General features: G+C 37.5%; 1 protein-coding gene across 2 annotated transcripts; it reads left to right on the top strand.

Annotated features, from left to right (window-relative positions):
* Positions 1 to 5,748: 5,748 nt before the first annotated feature.
* On the top strand, positions 5,749 to 19,031 carry LOC135112665 (decapping and exoribonuclease protein-like). Of its 2 annotated transcripts, XM_064027296.1 has the most exons (9): positions 5,749 to 5,886; positions 8,241 to 8,415; positions 10,231 to 10,486; positions 11,901 to 12,052; positions 12,735 to 12,830; positions 14,861 to 14,988; positions 15,671 to 15,881; positions 16,408 to 16,543; positions 17,703 to 19,031. In XM_064027296.1, exons 2-9 carry the CDS (start codon positions 8,405 to 8,407, stop codon positions 17,904 to 17,906), a joined length of 1,194 nt encoding a protein of 397 aa, XP_063883366.1. In that variant the 5' UTR covers positions 5,749 to 5,886; positions 8,241 to 8,404; the 3' UTR covers positions 17,907 to 19,031. The 2 variants fall into 2 exon arrangements, with proteins under 2 accessions (XP_063883366.1, XP_063883365.1); XM_064027295.1 differs by lacking the exon at positions 5,749 to 5,886 and having other exon boundaries at positions 8,033 to 8,415.
* The last annotated feature ends 1,882 nt before the right edge of the window (positions 19,032 to 20,913 follow it).

Raw genomic sequence — 20,913 nt, 5'->3', positions numbered from 1 at the left:
CAAAAAATGTCCCGAGGAAAAGAAATGAAGAAAGATTAAAAGAAAAAAAAAAAGGAAGGGAGAAAAGATAGAAGAGGGGGAGAAATTTTGGGAAAAAATAATAGAACAAATAAAACAAAACAAAAAGTTTCAGTTTAAACAGACCATTTTACAAGAAATAAAAAGGATAATTCTGTAATGTTCAAGAACTATTTATTTATTTTTATACGTGCATGTTTCATGAATGTCTCAGGAGTTGTTTATCAAAAAAAAAAAAAAAAAAAAAAAAAAAATCGGTTTCTTATCTCGAATATCTTTTAACAGGTTTTAATAGAAGTTATTCGGATTTGCAAAGATGTTTTCACAATCCTAATAACAGTTTAATGTAGAATCTGTCTAGTCAATGAGAAAAAATACCAATGAAATCTAAGTGCAGATCTCTGTGGCCTTTGAAAATAGTAATAATAGGGGCCTGAAATGTTTAAAAATATAGGTTAGAAGTTTATTATCTGAGTACATTTGACTATGATCACTGTTAGAGGAGTGACTAGCACAATGTCACAAGCACCGGGTTATTTCACTCCTCTCCCTGACGGTTGAGTAGAGATTCTTCACATACCTTCTACACCTGAATTTCCGTCAGAGATGCCTCCCCACATCTGCCGCATCACCGGTACCTTTCCAGTCACAGCCTCCACCGCAGAATACACCTGCCAGGCCGCCTCCTACACAATCTCACGAACCATCAAAAGCATGCGTAGGACTCACACTGAAAAAAAAAATAGACTAATTAAGCAGAGTTTTTAAGAGAGAGAGAGAGAGAGAGAGAGAGAGAGAGAGAGAGAGAGAGAGAGAGAGAGAGAGAGAGAGAGAGAGAGAGAGAGAGAGAGAGAGAGAGAGAGAGAGAGAGATAAAATACAGTCTAAGAAAAAAAAAATCATATTAGCGCCACATTCCTTCAACATCACCACTACTATCATCATCATCAGCCTTCAGACTCCGCACCCACAAAAATAAGCAAATAAAATAAGATTAAATAAAAAGAAAGAAATAAACAAAATAAAACATTATAAGCCCACCCAATAACAAATCATATCCACCCTTATAATGCCACTCCTCTGTACAAACACCTATTCCTCCATCAGATTGCCTCAGTCCACCCTGCAAAGTAGACAGCGGCAGTGATGTAATAATATGGCTGTGCTGGCTGGGCGGGCTCCACGTGTTCCCGCCTGGACGAACGCCACTGACACTGAACGAAGCCATTTGAGAGGAATTTGAACGAAACATGTATGAGTTTGGGAGTTTTGAGTTGGAAGCATGTGCTGGAACGTGTGTGTGTGTGTGTGTGTGCATGTGTGTGAAAGCAGATGCAAGCTTTATATTCATCATTTATCTATTTAAGTATAACATGAAGAGTACGTTAATGCGTTGTCGAAATATATACGAGTATTACGATTACTAGACTTCTTGTAAATGTGTTTAGGAAATATGGTACTAGAGAGTGCAGACTTAGTATGACTTAATAGAATGCAGTTTCGGTTCTACGTCCACCAGAGAAAAGTGAACTAGAAAATCATGACAGCAAAAGAAAATATAGATAACTGTAATGAAAGCATCATCACCCATTCTCGATCTCCTTTGCGATCTTCTTTTCTGAAATACTAATGAAAATATGGCTGAATAATAAGTAGAAGTAAAAATGATGCAGGAAACAAGAAAATACCACCACCACCACCACCACCGCATTTCAACCTTCCTGAGTCCCCGTCCACCTACACTCATCGACCGCGTCAGGCAGCGTTGTTGGGTTGTTGCGTCCTGTGTGAGAGTCTGTAGGTGAGAGCAGAGAGTAAACACACACCACGTGGAGGGAGAGCAGCGTGGGTAGGTAGCATCGACCCTCACCTCCCCGCCCCTCCTCCCCAAGCCCTCAGCCTCAGTGGGAGGGCGCGGGAGTGGCTATTGAGAGAGAGAGAGAGAGAGAGAGAGAGAGAGAGAGAGAGAGAGAGAGAGAGAGAGAGAGAGAGAGAGAGAGAGAGAGAGTTCTAAAATGTTAATTTGAATGTTACTTAAAGTTATATACTTACAGATTGTGTTGTAACATATTTGTATCAATTTATGTATACGTTTCTTCTTTCGATTTAGCTTTCTTATTATGTTGTATTTGTTTATTTAACTTATTCATTTATTCAGTAATTTGTCATTATGTAGAATGAGTGAATGATGTGTGTGTGTGTGTGTGTGTGTGTGTGTGTGTGTGTGTCGCTAGCTTCGTAACTCCATATTAGAATAAAGGGGCGCCAGTAAACACTTGAACATTGCATGACTGGGAGCGCAACATCAACAATCTAATCTTTCCCCTCTGACAGACGTCCGCTTATTTGTTTACTCATTTTTACTCGAGTCCGCACACTTCCCCTCCGACATGCTCAGCAGAGATTTGCTGCTGCTTGCTGTGAGCTCTGCTGCAGGCTATTATTAGGCGGTGGGGAGGCAGCCTGTGCCACCACCACCGCCGAGATTTTAGTGAATGAGATACATAGGAGAGAACATTTAAGAAATAATAACGCAAACAGTATTTTATATATATATATATATATATATATATATATATATATATATATATATATATATATATATATATATATATATATATATATATATATATATATATATATATATATATAGACTAAAGTGAACCGAACGCAATAAATAAATGAAAATGGAACATGAGAGAGAGAGAGAGAGAGAGAGAGAGAGAGAGAGAGAGAGAGAGAGAGAGAGAGAGAGAGAGAGAGAATATAATGCAAATAACAATATTAGAAAAAAAAACTGAACAACGAACAGCGAAAAAAAAGTTAAGAAAGGTGACAACAACGATGCTGAAGAAAAGAAGAAAGGAAGAAAAAAAAAGAGACAAATACAAGTAGAGAGAGAGAGAGAGAGAGAGAGAGAGAGAGAGAGAGAGAGAGAGAGAGAGAGAGAGAGAGAGAGAGAGAGAGAGAAATCCTGCCGCGTCAGCCACCCCAGCGCCCTCCCGTGGTGGCTGGAGGCGGGAGGAGATGTAGGCAGGAGTCGAGCGGAGAATTTTGCTTCTTCAAGGCCGTGTCACCCCCACAACTCCTTCCTCCCTCCCATTACCTCGCCCCGACCCACGGCAACCACCTCAAGCACTTCAAGCACTGCTGCATCTCTTGTGTGAGTTTGTTTGTTTAGTCGGCAATTCCATATTTACGTTACTGGAAGTTCATATTATTTTAACAGATTTGGTTGCATATTTATCATTACTGTTTATATGTATTGCATCACACACACGCACACATTCTCTCTCTCTCTCTCTCTCTCTCTCTCTCTCTGACAATAGACACACGGACACAACACCGTAGCGTTACAAGGCAGTGTTGCACGAAGACATGCGTGTAAGGTGTGCACATGAGTGTGTAACCAAACCTCGTTGCGTCGCTAATTTTCATGCATTCCACGTGCTTTAATACCCTCTGCGGACGGGAGCGAACCTCAGACGTACAGTATCTGTGTTCACTCCGAAGTTACGTAGGAACATGCTTTGAAGCGCTTCTGCGTCGCATCCCAACTACTTAAAAAGACTCGAGTTTAAATTATGTGGGATTTCAAGGGTGTATTTGTTTCTAATGACAGATTAACACGATTTCTACATCATTAACAGGTAGGAGAAACATTTTGAGAACCTGACTAGTCTTCTCTGTGGACTATGAAATAGTCGTAGTGAGAGAGGAGTTCTATTCTGTTCGTATATCTATTTATGTCCGGCTTAATGACGTAAAGTCGTGTTTTAAATAATTGAAACAAATAGTTAAGAAAAAAGTAAGTAAATCAAATGTTTATAGTGAAAGTGTAAATTGTGCAATAGATGAAGAAAGGTCTTATTAGATTGCAATTTGCTATAAACAAACAGTATAATGGCAAAAAGAAAATATAAATAAATAAAATTAAGTACATAGATGTGGAAAAAAAAAAACAGTAATATAATATTTAAAGTTTACTCACCGTCTGCAGGTTTTGTCCAGCATGTCATTAGCCAACCATTGAATCAATGATGTCAAACAAATTATTTCGAGGGCCGCTTGTGGATTTGGCTATGGTCTTGTGCGCCATCAATGATTTTATAATTGCATACTGGCAAGAATGAAGTTTATAACTTATTTTACTAGTTATCTTGGTTTACCAAGAATACATTATTTAGTTATGGAAAATTTACTATCTTCAAGATCAGAAATGATGACTCAACAACACAAACGTGCGATTCTTTTCGCTTTAAAAGTGGGAGACACCGTGATGGCTCAAGCACCCCCTGAGGAAATTGTCCCTTAAGTTCATTGATCCACGTTTAATTGTGCGGGAGGGACATGGCAATACATTTGAAGTCCTTGATCCTTTCCTTAATTCAGCAAAAATAGTTCATAGCAACAGGTTGAAGAATACCAAGATTCCGGGCGAGAAAGATACGCTCTGTTTCATTCTCAACACCCTAAATCCTTGTGCCAATCATGATCGTACAAAGGCAATTTTATCCACATCATTAGCCGTTCCCGACGGCCGCATAGCATCCTCTTACATGCTAAGAAATGTACGAACCGAGTAGTTCTCGTCTTGCCCCGTGAAAGACCTGCGATCATTTTGGTTGAAAGATGCAGTAGTGACTAGTGAGGGAATGAAGACTGTCATCAAGGTAAGAGAATCAAATGGAGTCACAGAAAGATAAAAAAAAAAGTTAAGTATGAAAAAAGAATGGAAGGAAAATATAAATAAATGGGGTCATTACTCATCCTAGTTTTCCGGCTACAGTGTATTAGTGACCGACTGACCAGTATTAACCAGATTTAGCATAATTTTATGCTTTTAGCTTAACTCATGCAAATTATCTTTGGTTAGCATAATTTTTTTTAGCATTTATAATGAATGAGGATGATTTTAGCATAATTATGAGTTACTTAGCATAAATCTAGCACATTTAAGCAAATCCGGTAAATAAGGGGAAATTGTGCAATGGAAGGATAAAGTAGTGCAAGTCCCCATTAAAAATATAAACATAGGTACTTTGTTATATTACTGGCTGCTACGCCAGGCGGGATGAAGTTAGTCCTGCTCTGTTCCTGTATGTGGGAGGCAGCAGGCAGGTAAGGCGTCAGTCATTCTGGCCATCGTGAAAGGTCTGTACTTAAAAAAGACTGTAATTTTTAAGACTGATTGTCTTCCTTATATGGAATAAATAAGGACTGGCTGAATCTGTTCTTTTCTATTCCTTTTTCCGTCCGCTGACGGTACTCGTACAAATATTAAACGAGTATGGGACAGTGAGACCTGGTAACTGCGAATGACCGACCATCAGTTAATAGTAAGCATAGGTGGTCGTTATCGCGATAAATTATAGCGATAATCTATAGCGATAACGATATCGGGTTATTGGTTATCCGATAATTATCTTTCCCGCGTTATCGATTCATCGGTATCGCCGATACTTTTGGTTCCAAACTGGCATGAGCAAGTTGAAGTTTTAAACTTTCAAAATCAAAAATAGTTATCTTACTTAAAACTACTTTTCATTAGTTAAGAGGCCGGATAAACGTTGAATTTTATTTTTTTCTAAGATTTTTCAAGTTTTCTAAGATAAAGATAAAAATAAAGATTTTGATTTAACGGCGTTTTTATTTAACATATCAATATCGTTATCGCTAGTATCGGTATTTTGCCATCTCCCATCGGCCATCTTTGCTAGTCAGTTACAGTGTCGCCTCGAACATACGCGGACATTTGCCCCGGTCACTTCCTTTCCAAGTTCATCTGACTACTTGATATTTCCTATTAAGGAAGTCGCTGACCAGTCTGTGAATATATTAAGTGCTTGAAGAAGAAAATCAAAATGGGGTGGGATGATGATGTGTTTGTTTAAAAGTGAAATCGTGCTTGCCAAATTTTCTTAGTTTATTTTATGTATCATTAGTATCTATATGGGCTTACAATGACAAAACGGTGTTATTTTATTATCTGTGGAATGTGCTAGGATAGAAATTACGGTGGCCAGAATCCCGTTTTTCTGTTCCGCTTATCTTAAGATTACCGACTTTTTTTTTTCTTTCCTCTTGATCGATTTCAAATGGAAAACTGATATGTTTATAACTTTATTGGGGTCTTTTAACCGGTTTTTACATTAAATGAGACTTTTCTAAGATATTTCATCTATAGTCTTTCCGCTCTTTACTGTTTTATTAGCTGTTTGTTAACGAGTACACTCGTCCCATGCCCTCGCGTCATACAAGTTGGATACACTGAGTCGCATCTCACCGACGTTAGTGTTAACAAGGAATGTCAGAACAAATAATGATGTTGCTGGTTGGCACTATAGACTTAATATGAAAGCACGTAAAGGCCAACTTAATTTCTATTCACTCATAACCCTATTGTACGTATAAAGGGGCAAAGCTCGTAACACTACAAATTCATTTATTAAATGATGTAAAAGTATTGCAAAAAAAAAAAAAAAAAAAAAAAAAGAAACAAAAAACAAGCTTTGTGAACAACTTGTCCACAAAATTGAGACCAATTTTCTAATGGCCACAGATCAACTGAAAACTTACTGAAGCGTAGTTTCTCATTACATTGCCGTGAATTAATGCGTTAATGTTATTGTCTTAATGTTGTGCGTTAATTTTATTGTTTCAAAGTGTTTAAACTTGTTTTCCAACTACTACATTTTAACTTAATTTCTTGACCTTGTTGTTTTACGTCTGTGTAATTTTAATAATGACTTGCATACAATTTCTTGGCTATGAATTTTATTGTTTTAAAGTTTTATACTTTTATTTTTCAGCAACGACATTTTAATTTTAATTTTTCTTTTAACCTTGTTTTACGTCTTCATGAATGCCTGAATTTTTTTTTTTTACCTATTGTTCTATTTATTAATATCTGGTCCGGTCCGAGTTGGTTCACTATTGTGGTCCAAATTGGTATCTTGTGGTCCAAATTGGTGGCGGTCCGATCCGAGTTGGCATGGTCCGAGCTGGGGGCGAAACACACACGCACACACAATCCCACTTTTACGTAGCTCCAAAAATTCTCATTGGTAGAAATAGAGTAGCAGGTCACAACATTATTATTTGTTAATGTTGCGATTTATTAGTTATTCATGTATTATGTAGCGGTGGAGAGGTCGAAAGTCCTTCCAATAATTATTTGTTTGCTTATTTGTTTGTATAAATTACTGTGATTCCACATTATTTATGAAAAAAAAGGTAAATTTGCAGTTTCACCCAATATCCCCAATCTCTACCCCCCCCCCCAACCCGTCCAGCAAGCTTGGGGGCCTGTGGGGAACCGTTTTTTTTTTTTTTTTTTTTTTTTTTGGGGGGGGGCACATACGAGTGATGAATAGACTTTGAAAATGTAGGGAAATTTCCCTAGAAGTCAAGGAAATTTCCTAAATGTAGCGAACCAAAAACCTATTATAACCAGGGGGTTGTGCCCCCCTTGAATACCCACCATTAGTATATTCGAACACAACCAGAAAGCTAAGGTAACCTAACCTAACCTTACCTTACCTAACCTTATCTAACCTAACCTTACCTTACCTAACCTTATCTAACCTAACCTTACCTAACCTTACCTATCCTATCCTATCCTATCCTATCCTATCCTTACCTTACCTGCCCTAACCTAACCTATCCTATCCTAACCTATCCTAACCGACCTTATTATTCGTTTGCGACAAGGTAATATGGGGTTAGAAATGCTCCTAGCAGTGTGATCTAGACCGTGAGACACTTCATACTTACGTGTGGTTTATTGGGGGAAACTGCAATTATAAAAAAAAAAAAAAAAAAAGATCTGGAGTCAGTTTTGCTCACCGTGATAGGTTAGTACCGTAATTTAACTTAACAATTCTTAACGCTCCCAAGGTGTTGCTAATGTAACATACCACAATAATTTCTTAACTTTGGGGTTGTAGATGACCTGTATAATCCTAACGCTTCCCACCGAAAGGCGCTCCGTTGCACAGGCTGGGAAGGCATGGCACTTCTCACCAAAACAAAACGGGAGGCAGCATTCTCTGTGACCAGCGGGAGCACACCACGTCCGATCATAATGCTAAACAGATAGGAAGTTATTGTTCTCATGATCTGACTTTGAAAATATGAAGGAACGGAAGAAACAAAGGAACTTAAGATATCTACAAATTTTTGTATGAAAAAGTACAAACAACAGTAATCATTTTCTTCCAGACGCCCTCCGGTAATAGTCACTGACCTTGATAGTAGGGAATGACCAGCTTGAGTTCAATCTCACTTATATCACTGCCAACATTCTCATATATACTAGATTACATATGCCAGTACACATGTAATTTACCAGTGTCAGACCCCCAAACTGATCATCTGTCCAGAGTATGTCCAAAAGGTAAGTAGTACTTTGTGGTCGGATATGGGAGCACTCGTTCTGTATTGACTGCATTAACAAATAATTATATCTAAATGTTTTTGAGATATATTATGTATTTATTTATATATTTTTTATACCCAGCCTCTGTATTACGTATATCCTCCCAGTTTGTGCACTATTAACCACCATTCTTTTATCATTCTTCTGTAAATGTTTAGATTTACACCATAATTCCCCCTATCCCCTCTAAAATGGCCCTCCCCCAAGGGAATTGTGCCCCAATGGAACCTCCTCAGGGATATTAACCTATCCTACAGGATTGGGTCTAGGGAATTTTTTTTTTGTAGAAGTACGTGTGGGGAAGAGGTGAATATTTTGAAAACTATAGATTTCCCATGGAAACTCGAGGAGAGATAAAGTTTCTTAGAATCCAGTAAGGTATGTAAAAATCACATTCCCATTGTTGTAGAGTATGATTGTGTAAATCTAAAATAATACCTATTCTTCATACATTGATATCCTAAAATGGTAAATTTTCAGAAAACTGTACTTTTTAGATGAAACTTTTAGGTAAATTTGCAGTTTAACAATATGCGCTATCTCTTCACTTACCTCCCAAGGAGCTTGAGGACCTGGTGGGACAATTTTGGCATTCATGAAAAGTCTAAGGATGATAAACATAATATTTTAAAAACTGAAAATTTCTATCCTGTCCTAAATAACTCGGGGGGCTATGCTCCCCATAGATCCCCCTAACAACACAAACCTAACCTAACTGGGCTATCCCCCCCATGAACCTCCATCAAGGACACTAACCTGAAATAACCTAAACATATCTAACCTAACTTGACCTAACCTAACTGGGTATGCTATGGCCTCCTGGATCCCCCTAAAGGACAGTGGCCCAACTTAACCAAATCTGATCTAACCTAATCTAATCTTACCTAATCAAACCTAATGGGAGGGAGGCCACTCCCCTGAAGGACCCTAATCTAACGTAACCTAACTTATTTTGGTGGGGGGGGGGGCAACATCCCTCAGGATCCTCCTTTAAGAACAGTAACAACAATAACATTAGGTTTTGAGACAAGAAGGAACAGGATGGTGGATTGCCATGATGCTCCCATGAATAACTGTTGTTGTCAAACTCGTATATCATTGCTTCATACTTTAAATTGCCACTCTTTTTACCGCTCATATAATGTTTTGAGATCAAACTAACAATTTCTGTGAGAGAGATAGGTATCGATTTCCAATGCTGTATGGAACTTGTGCTTTCAAAGTGTCAGAGACAGTTGTTTTTTCAGAACTGAATTGTTATGTAATGTTGGTTTATGATACAACTCAATTTTCCTTAGAATGTTCACTTTGGCCTTGATGCTTATCATACTGGACTTATATTTGGCACCACAGCTGTTTGTATCCAGAGTTTTAGGAACAAATAATACAAGCCATCAGATTAGATCGCCTGTGTATATGGGCTTGCAAACATGTACTGCAGGCACACATGTGATGACCCAACTCATTTACCACAATCTATGCTGCAGTGTAATATGAAAGCTGTCAGTATTCTTTAAAAAAAATTACAAAATATTATTTCTGGTGTAAGTCAAATAAGTTAGTGCAATATGTTCTATTAAGTGCAGGTTTATTATGTCATAGTTGTTGCCATTATCTTTTACTTTATATACTCAGAGTAAGGATAAAGAGCTAAGGAGGCATGGACAACTCTTGGTAAAGTCTTGCTGTTTCATGAATAAGGTTATACTTCTCTAGATATTTGTAAATACATTACCTTTTGCTAAATGACTAAATTCAAACTCTTTTGGCCAGGTCAAGGTCAGATAATTTCCCAGCCAGAAGACAAAAGACTGATTCATCTGCTCTTGGTTATGCTGACCACTCCACAAAGGCCACCTCATCATCACCCAGGCTCAAGGTTCATCCCTACAGCAGATATGAGCAAGGGCCAGCTGTCCTCCGCAAACCCATGTTTCTTGGGGACTTTTCCTTGGATGAGCAGCGGCGCTTCTGTCATGACCAGCGAAACCTCAGCTTCATACACATGGACTGGACTGGTGACAAAAAGGTACTTCTTTTATCATCTCTGACACATTATCTTCAATAGCATATACTGTATTTAATGGATGATAAGACACTTTTTTTCCCTAAAAATACCTTGAAAAATACTTGTGCATCTTTCAAGATGAATGTTGTATTGTAAGGCAACAGCCAGGCTCAAGTGAGCTTGGATGGTCACCTAATTGGCTTGACTGATAGGGATGTGGATTTGTAGGTTGAGTCATTACACTATGATGTTAGCTCAAGTAGCTGTTTAATTCAGCTTTTTTGTATGATGTATATGATGACTCTCCAGATGAAATTTTAGAGCTTTTACATGAATCCAACAGTGGTGAGTTCTTGGGATTTGAGGATGAATAAAATTTCTGTGATTGTTTTATATTTTTACATTCATATTTAAAAATTTTTTTAATTAATTTTTATGAAAATAAAACCGCCCTTGGACAATGAAAGATGTATAGTATATTCACTAATCACTAACTAGTATGTCATCGCCATACAAACAAAATTGATGAGTGATTAATGTAAACAATACGCTTGACCAGTACGAGTATGTGGGGGACGCACTGCTTCGCTGTGTGTATTTGCCTATGGTAGTTTTATTTACATAGTTGTAAATTTGTATTGAGTGCTCCAGCAAATTTGTGATGAGTGCTGAGACAATAGATACTTTTATAAGAAGGATAGATAAATTCATGGATAACGATGATAAATGGTCAAATGTAGGTTTACAGGAGCTGCCATGTGTAGGTCAACCAGCCTCTTGCAGATTCCTTGTTTCTTGTGTTTTTATGTTCAGGGGGCAGGTATATGGTGAATGTTTTCTTGTATGAAAATGACTTCTTTTTTTTTTCTTAGAAATTTCCTTCCAATATTAGGGTGTGTCTTCCAAGGTACAATGTCTTGTATGCCGTAAAATACAGTAATTAGATTTTCCTGTGTCCAGGTAAGTAGTATAACATTGCATAATATATTTCTGTAATTTTTTTTTGTATTTTCTAAACATGTACCATACTGTGATGTGTCAAGTGAAACCTGTACAGGTTTCACAAAACTAGAAGTGTAGAAGACAGTATGACATGATAACTTAAATGTGATCCCTAACAAAACTGATGACTGCATTCCTTACCTTAACCTATTTCTCTTATTAAGTAGGAAAATTTGGTTCCCAGGTACAGAAACAGAATCTTTGTGAAGAGGGGAAGATGGGAGTAATTTAATCACAGACTTAGTCACTCAGTATTCACACTAATTCCCTTTACAGTCATAAATTCCTTTCAAATTTTGTTTTTTCCTAGACAGATGCAAGGAAAAGCTTTTTGACTTTATTTATAGGAGGATATTTTATTTACTGTGTTAGTCCTGTTCAACATTAAGCTTTTGTTGGTTGTATGTAAAAGAAGTGAACATTGTATTTCCAGGTTCAGTTTGATCTTAATGTGGCAATGGACAAGGTGATACGGAAGAATGGGGAGGAGACAAAGAATGAGAAGCTCGACCGCATGTTGGAGTGGATTCTCTCTAACACTGCTAAGTTCCACACAAAGGAGTCAGCTGGCAAATCACTGCAATGGTGAGTGTGTGTGTGTGTGTGTGTGTGTTAGAGGTGGGGCATTTTCAGATTAGTGTGGGAGAATTGATGGAGATAAGCTCATAATGGTGCAGATTTGTGATGTCATGGCTCTTGAGCTGGCCCGTCTTGTCATATTGCACACCTGAATTCTCATCCCTTAGATTATAATGTGAACTGAAATAAACTTATTGATATATTTTAGTTTCATTAAGAATTTTTAGTACCAGTATTTGTTTACTGACATTTTTCTAACTAAACTTATTGATTAGTGATACTGCATGATTCTCTCTCTCTCTCTCTCTCTCTCTCTCTCTCTCTCTCTCTCTCTCTCTCTCTCTCTCTCTCTCTCTCTCTCTCTCTCTCTCTCTCTCTCTCTCTCTCTCTCTCTCTCTCTCTCTCTCTCTCTCTCTCTCTCTCTCTCTCTCTCTCTCTCTCTCTCTCTCTCTCTCTCTCTCTCTCTCTCTCTCTCTCTGTTTTTCTTATTTATTTTATTATATGTTCTTTCCACATGTTGAAGTTAGGTATTATATTTTCTCTTTCAAGTCCTGTTTTGAAGGCTGCATCTTCCCTTGGAGATTTCTTTATTCTCTGTATCCTACCTTGTTCCTTTTTGTGCCATTATTTGTTACTTTTAGGTATTACATTTTCATTTCAAGAGATGCTTAGTGTTTGTGCTGATTAGTCTCTCAACAGATTTTGTATGCTTCAGAGGACTGCTCACGCAACTCATGTGTACTCCTTACGAAAACAGAGAAGGCTGGATAGTGTGTGCAACAAGGTACTACTACTACTACTACTTCTACTACTACTACTACTACTACTACTACTACTACTACTACTACTACTACTACTACTACTACTACTACTACTACTACACTACTACTACTACTACTACTACTACTACTACTACTACTACTACTACTACTACTACTACCACTACCACTATGCTACTACTACTACTACTACTTCTACTTCTACTTCTACTACTACTACTACTACTACTACTACTGATTGGATTTTTGGAAATATATAAATATTGGATATATGAATATTATTTAAATTTTTTTAGGATTATTTGTGCAGTAGAGTATAATATTTGGCTTCCTTTAGAAATTCTTTACTGTTTGGAATTCACATACCATAGACAGTCATACCTCGTGATTCAAATGTCCTTCATTTCTTTATTTTGAACAACTCCCAATTCGAACAGTGTTGGGGAATAACTTTTGTCCTCCAGTTCCAGCATGGTCCTGCAATTTGAACACACACCTATTTAAGGGACCCCCACTTGGTCAGTTCCTCATTTCCTCTTGTGTTCCTCCTCTCCCCCTCCCCATTCCCTCCCTCTCCCATTCCTGCCTCTTTCCCCCATCCCTCCCCCTCTCTCCCATCCCTCCCCCTCTCCCCCATCCCTCCCCATTTCCTCCTGCTCTCTCTCTCTCTCTCTCTCTCTCTCTCTCTCTCTCTCTCTCTCTCTCTCTCTCTCTCTCTCTCTCTCTCTCTCTCTCTCTCTCTCTCTCTCTCTCTCTCTCTCTCTCTCTCTCTCTCTCTCTCTCTCTCTCCATATGTCCCTTCCTTCCATTGTTCCTTTCATCTTCCTTCCTGGATCTTTCATCTGGTCTCAAACCTCCCTTCTGTCACCTCCCCTTCCCCTTATCTCTCAGAGATAAGGGACAAAGGAGTAGTACCTCCTTCTCTCTCTCTCTCCATCATTTATTCTACAGTATATAATTTTTGCTTCATCCTTTCTCAATTTTATAATTCCATTTTCATTCTCTATTAATCTCATTCTATTTAATAATTCTCAGAATTGTTCTTACTTTCAAAAAGAGATAGCAAGAGCTCTAGGGAGAGAGCTCTAGAGAGAGAAAGAGAACTCTAGAGAGAGAGAGAGAGAGAGAGAGAAGAGAGAGAGAGAGAGAGAGAGAGAGAGAGAGAGAGAGAGTGTGTGTGTGTGTGTGTGTGTGTGTGTGTATGTGTGAATAAGGGGAAAGAGAGAGAGAGAGAGAGAGAGAGAGAGAGTGTGTGTGTGTGTGTGTGTGTGTGGGGTGCAGGGCTGAATAAGGGAGAGAGAGAGAGAGAGAGAGAGAGAGAGAGAGAGAGAGAGAGAATTTTAGTGCAAAATAAAAGCTGTGTACACTTCAGCAACTGTTTTCAAGACTGAAGACAGCAGGAACTTTTGATGACTCGTCATTTTGAGGTTGATGTTTCTTTACATTGGTATTTTGTGTAAAATTTTAAAGTCATTGTTTTTGTATCTAATGCATAGGATGACCCACTTCTTTGTGTCTTTTTAGGATGATTCATGTGCTGTCTTATATGCCAAAATATATGCTACTTAAGTTTTCTTTTACTGTATTTTTCTTATATAATTTAGGTTATTTTCATTCAATTCTATGTTTACTATACAACATAAACCCATAGAAATGAAAAAAAATTGGGGGATTTGGGAACTTGGAATGGATTATTTATTTATTTATTTTTTCATTAGTTCTAGTGGTATAAATTGCTTCCCAATTCGAACATTCCCAATTTGAACAGCCCAAAAGAACCAATTAAGTTTGAATCACAAATTACCACTGTATTCCCATCCATACACAAACAGTTGTTTCCTAATGGCAGTTATCCCTTTGATGTATTTATCAAAATAGTGATATATGTATTAGTGTGGTGCAATGAACATAAGGGTTACTTATATTTTGAAGATACATCTGCATTCATGAATATTTACCCTACGTGGTCTCTTCCTTAGCACCTGCAGCATTTCCATATACTAATTACACTCCTCATGCCTTTCTTTGGCTCCAGATTCCGTAACACCATATACCTGTGTGCCTACGAGACGCCTGAGAGAAAGGCACAGAGAGAGGGTGAGACTGAGATGCAGAAGACGATGTGCTCATGGGGCTACAAGTTTGAGCAGTACATGATTGATGGTTAGTGTGCAGCATTGCCTCACTCTCTATTTGGTACATTGATTCAGTTGCTTTATCATGGCAGGATTAATCAAGGAGTGTATTTCGAGTTGTTTTGCAATCTTTACAGTGCTGCAGGTTTAACCAGGACATGACTGATGTTTAGTATTAGAATCCTTTCAAATGATAACTGCAAATTTTATTTGGTTTCCTCACCATGGCAATATATGTTTTGGTTCATGAGAAACTAATTGTTATTTTCCAGATCTTACAGTACTGCAAGTTTGAGCAAGACATGACTGATATTTAATGCTAAAGTCTTTGTCTTAGGTTATGTGATATTTTGTAGCTGTAAGTTTTTGTCCTGGTACTTTGCCATGACATTTTGTATCTTGGTTTATGAGAAACTGTTAAACATGTTGCTCAACTATGACAATCCAGCTTTATGACTACTGTATTGTGTTGTAGCTGCCTGTTGTTTTCAGTCAATCAATACCTGTCGCTGCTTACGGGCTGACCTTTGTAGCTTTCCATTGTTTCACTTTATTTACTTTGTTCATAATTGTATACATATAAAAATATTAGTCCATAATATTCTTTGGGTCTTGTGAATGAATAACTTGAGTTCCTACAATATTATATCTTGATCCTTTTGATGTCACTAATGCTCAGGAGCTGTTCATTTCTATTTTTGTTTTCACAGGCAGCAACACTTCTGAGGGAGTGAATGAAAATGAAGAGTACTGTGTCATGATGCGGTCCCGCCTGCATGACCACTCCCTTGTGTATGGGGCAGAAGTAGATGGGGCTGACCCAGCTCTCTACAAGACTCCTCATGGTGATCTTGGAGCATTTGTGGAACTTAAGACCAGCAAGGAAGTGACATCAGAGCGAGAACACCGAACACTGCACAAGTAGGAAACATTCTATTTTGTTCCTATTTCCTCCTTGGTCAGTCTTGCTATGTGAAAGGGAAACAAAATTGTGAGTGGAGAGGTAACCACCTACAAGTATCCTACTATGAAGATTATTGTATCATTCCATGTATGATTGAGGATGTCCAAGATAGGTACTTAAATTTTACTTGATTGGGTGATTTCTTGCTAGTTTGATGAGTGTTTTATCCCTTGATTCAGGATTTATTTTTTAGTGTAGTAATGAAAAGTGCATAAGAATAAAATAAAGTATGGAGACTCCAAAAGGCTAGTTGATCAATGCAAGACATCTAAAAATGCTGTTGTATTCTTAAAATAGACATGATAGGAATAGAAATCATCTTCTAATTCACATTTGCACTGCTTAAGATTATACAAATTCACTTTTTTTTTTTATAATGTATGCCATTGATTTTTTTCTTCAGTATTGAAATGGAGAAAAAAATACCTATAGAAACATATTTGTATTAATACTGATGTATGCTTTTCCTCTCCAAAACCCCAGATTCAAGATGATGAAGTGGTGGGGTCAGTCGCACCTGGTAGGCATTCCCAGGGTGGTGTGTGGTTTCCGTGACACCTCAGGGATCATCCACACCCTCAGAACTTACCACGTGCAGGAGATCCCCAAGCTATCTCAGGTATGTGATTGATATTGTTCACCTTGCTCCCTCTTGTAGCATATTTGACTTTGTTTTTCCTTGTTTTGATTTGTTTAGTCTAAGGCTAGGCAGACACTTCTTTGTCCATCTTGTGTGAATCAGCCAAACTAAGATGCAGTATATGTGCAAATGATGGGGCTTGCATTAACATATATGACTGAGGAAAAAAACAAATTTGAGCTGCATTTTGTCATTTATAGAAAATAAGGGATAAACAGGATGGAGGAGAGATGACAGGTAAGATTTTCCCTATGTATAGTGGGCTAAAGCCAGGATGGGGAAACACTGAAGCTATTCTGCCATGGCTAACTCCATGAGAAAAGTACTTGAAGGGGAATGAGACATATGAGATATAGGTAGAATGATGGAATTTCTAGAAAAATTGTACATCATTTAGGTAAATGTATTAAGTAGCTAGTTGTATGCCAGCTCTTCATGCAAAAAATATTATGGAATCCTATCTCAGTTCAGGAAGGGATGGCCACTTGTAATTCTAGATCCTTATCAGAGGCGATGGTGGTGCAAGATATTTTCTCTCAAAAATAATCTCCAATACTGCATTGTTCTCTGCAGTGATGTCAGTAATTCAGTATTATTTATGTACCAGGTTGAGAGTCCTTCCTTAAAGAGAGGTAGCCTGGATAAGAAATTGTCTTTTCTTACTGATGGAATAAAAATACAAAGGAGGGAGAGTTTTGTCCTCTTACTCAGCCCATTTTTAGTTGCCTTTCATGATGTGCCAGGAAAACAGTACCAGTGTTCTTCCAGCTTAGCTGTAGAGTGTACAGTCAGTATGTTCCTCATACTCTAGAGCCACATTAATGCCTCTGTGAAGTGTAGGTCTTCCATCGTCTTGAATGTATTGATGTAGTCATTTTGCTTATCAGCTGATTTACAGTGACATAGTAAAACAGTTTACCTTGTAGACATGTTGTGAACATAAGACCAAATAGATGCAAGGCATCTGTCTGTATTTTTATGTATGCTTATGACTGATCGTCAGATCTGTACATTTGCTTTTTTTTTTTTTTTTTTTTTTTTTTTTTTGCAAAATGTTGCTATATGATAAACCTGTATGTATGTATGTATGTAACAAGGTTTACCTTAAAAATGTAATGCTGTCTCTGTCTTTCCTCAGGATTACTGGAAATCAGATAATATGCTGAAATTCTTGAGGTACTTCCTTGATTTTGTGAAAAGAAGTGTGCTGATGGATGACCCACAGTGCATTTACAAGTTTGAGAGGTTCCCTGGGGGTGACATAACCTGTACCTACCTGGGTCATGATCCAAAGTGGGCTTTTTTACCTGAATGGTATTACAAGAAGGTGTTCAATTCTTAAAATAATTTAAATGAGCATCACACAGTGGCATTGTGGTTCTCTGCTGCCTCACCCTTGCCTGACTTGATCCTTACTTTCCTTGGTTGTTGGTTGGGATGTTTGTTACGTCTATTTGCAACACATATGACTTACCTTGACAGAATGTCAAACACAGTGATTCTCAAACTGTGTGTTGTGGTACAGAAGTGCGCTGCAACTATCTCCCAAGTGTGCTGTGTAATTTTCATGTAATGTAATTCTGTGTAATTTTCATTGTGGTTTACACTACATTAATTTTCAAAGTCCAATAAAGTTTGAGAACCTCTGGTCTATAACAACTCTGGTGGCACAAATTAATTTTGGCACAAAAGCATTGGAATTAAGATGAAGAGATATTAGAGAAAATACACATGAAATTTTGGAAAAATAAAGTATTTTGCAAGGAAGTCACTACTAAGAGTAAAAAGAGCACTTATCATAAGTAGCTTTACAGAGGCATAGTGATATACTAGATAGTAAGAATCCATTTGTGATGAGGTGAGACTGATGTTCTTAAAAGTTGTCTAATGAGAAGCAAAACAGAGGGATAGTAGAACATTCCTCAAGTCAAGGGTGTCATATTAGGAACTAAGATGAAAAAGGTGAAAAGCAGGAAGACATCTACAGTAGGCAGGAAGCGTAATTGTGCAGTAATATTTATTTTATTTTATTTTATTTATTTTTTTCTGTGCCAGGTAGACCAATGAAAGCTTAAAAGTAAATAGAAAAAATGTTTTACTGTTCCCATTATCATAAAGATCTGCAAATCACCAATTAACAACATCGTGCCATTCCTCCAGTCGATAGGTTTGCCCTCACGCCTCTGACTCACAACCCCAACCATTCCTTCATCTTAAGCTGATATGTATTACTGCTCTATTTCCTACCCTGTTTCCCTCTTTTTTTCAATTGTGATCTAGTGCTGTAAGCTGTTTGTTGCCAAGCACTGATATGTTGATAATTCACTTTGATTATTTAGTGCTTAGACAAACCTGCAATTATTGAATTTGCCTTGAAGGAAATTATCATACAATTTGTGGAATTACCAGGCAATTTCCTGGGATTAATATGTTACATAATAAGTTGAATAAATGAATACACTGTAAATGGCTTTATACTTTATAATGGTAGTTAGGTGTAATTGATAATATTCTCGACATAGAGTTGCAATATTAAGTGTAAGATGAATAATTTCTCTCTCTCTCTCTCTCTCTCTCTCTCTCTCTCTCTCTCTCTCTCTCTCTCTCTCTCTCTCTCTCTCTCTCTCTCTCTCTCTCTCTCTCATATTCAGTCAGTTGCTGAGTGCCTGCATCTCTTGGGCAGGAAGTTAACTGGTAGGACACAGATAAGAGCCACCCAACTACTCATCTTCCTTCTCCTTACCCCAGCATCCCTTGGGGTTTGCAAATCATTAAATTCCCTTCAGCTCAAGTTTCCCCTTTGCTCCCCCTCCTTGTCTTTGTTGTGCTGCATTGTATTCTGTGAGAGTACATAGGTGGTATTATATAACATTGATTAGTGAACAGACCATAGATCACTGAGAATTTTTATGTTGTGAGGATGTTATGAAATTTTTAATCACAAAATTCTTGTGGTAAGAGATATGTTCCTTACTTAAAGGAGACACATTGTGCATTTGTTAAATATTCTTTTGTGTTCATAGGAATGGTGCATAGTTAATTATATTTAACTTAACATATTTAAGTTTTAAAGTTTAGGAAGTGAAAACAACTTTTTGATACAAATTGTCTTTATCAATGCTTTTCGCTTAAGTTTCATGATTTAAAATTATTTAGTTTAGAGATTTTTTTGTGTGTGTTCATAGCAATGGTGAATAGATAATGAAATGCAAGACAGTAATTATACCTCTAATTACTGTACAATGCATAGTATGGGAAACCGTGATATCGCTCAGTCACCAACTTGACGCATCCTCTCGATTATAGTATACCAAACGATGTTAAGCTTATTAAACTACTGAATCAGTGGTGCAGGAGGAAGACGCTTACGTTGACTATCAAGAATTTTTTTGTCAGTTCTCTTGTTGTTGTTGTTGTTGTACTAGTACTACTACTACTACTACTACTACTACTACTACTACTACTACTACTACTACTACTACTACTACTACTACTACAACACATCACTCTTGCATCTACCGTTAACATTAAGCTTCATAATAGACATTTCAGTTATCCTCCAGTTGTTACCATCATACACTGGCAAATAAGCAAGCGTAACGTCAGTATGCTGGAACCAAAAAAATAAAAACTGCAACATCCAAGCAACACATTACAGCACACAGGAAAATGATACACTGAGTCAGACACAGCTGGTTATAATGTGTGTATGAGGTGAGTGCGCGTGTGTTGAAATCCTTGATTGGTAAGGGGAAAGGAATGTGAGAATAATGTCTCTTCCTCTTCCCTTTTCTACCTCCACTTTTGTCGTCTCATTGTCCTTTCTTTCGTTCTAGCTTTTTTTTTTTTCTTCTTCCTCTTCTGTTATCTTGAATTCAAATTATCGTCACTTTTCTTATTCATGGGCAAAAGTTATTATACCTCATATTCTGGCCATTTAACTACTACTACTACTACTACTACTACTACTACTACTACTACTACTACTACTACCATTTACTTCGAGCGCCTTTCTACCTGAATAAAATTATCTCATTAACTAGACATTTCTCCAGGACCTTCCTGATGCAGATAACACACACACACACACACACACCTATCTCTGCTGATGTAATCCTTTCTGTAGTTGCTTTCGTATATTTTTATCATCTTTTTCTTGTCTTTCTTTCCATTTCTTCTTGCTTTTTTTTTTTTTTTTTTTTTTTTAGTACCTCCTAGTCGTCTATCATCTGTTAACTTTTCAACTCTGGTTGAAAAGTTGTGTGTGCGTGTGTACTATCGACATCGGGAAATCCATGTTTTTTCCTCCAAGCAAGTTCACCTCTTTACTGAAGGACACACACGCACCA

The sequence above is a fragment of the Scylla paramamosain genome, chromosome 24, assembly GCF_035594125.1.
Source record: "Scylla paramamosain isolate STU-SP2022 chromosome 24, ASM3559412v1, whole genome shotgun sequence".
NCBI classification, from domain to species: domain Eukaryota; kingdom Metazoa; phylum Arthropoda; class Malacostraca; order Decapoda; family Portunidae; genus Scylla; species Scylla paramamosain.
Note: the sequence above shows the minus strand (reverse complement) of the source record. Positions and strands in the feature narration are given on the sequence as shown.

Bases quoted from the DNA above. Each gene is read 5' to 3' on its own strand.
- LOC135112665 (XM_064027296.1), top strand. The intron at 12,053-12,734 runs GTGAGTGTGTGT...TGTGCTGATTAG, and splicing joins GCTGGCAAATCACTGCAATG to TCTCTCAACAGATTTTGTAT. The intron at 15,882-16,407 runs GTAGGAAACATT...CCAAAACCCCAG, and splicing joins GAACACCGAACACTGCACAA to ATTCAAGATGATGAAGTGGT.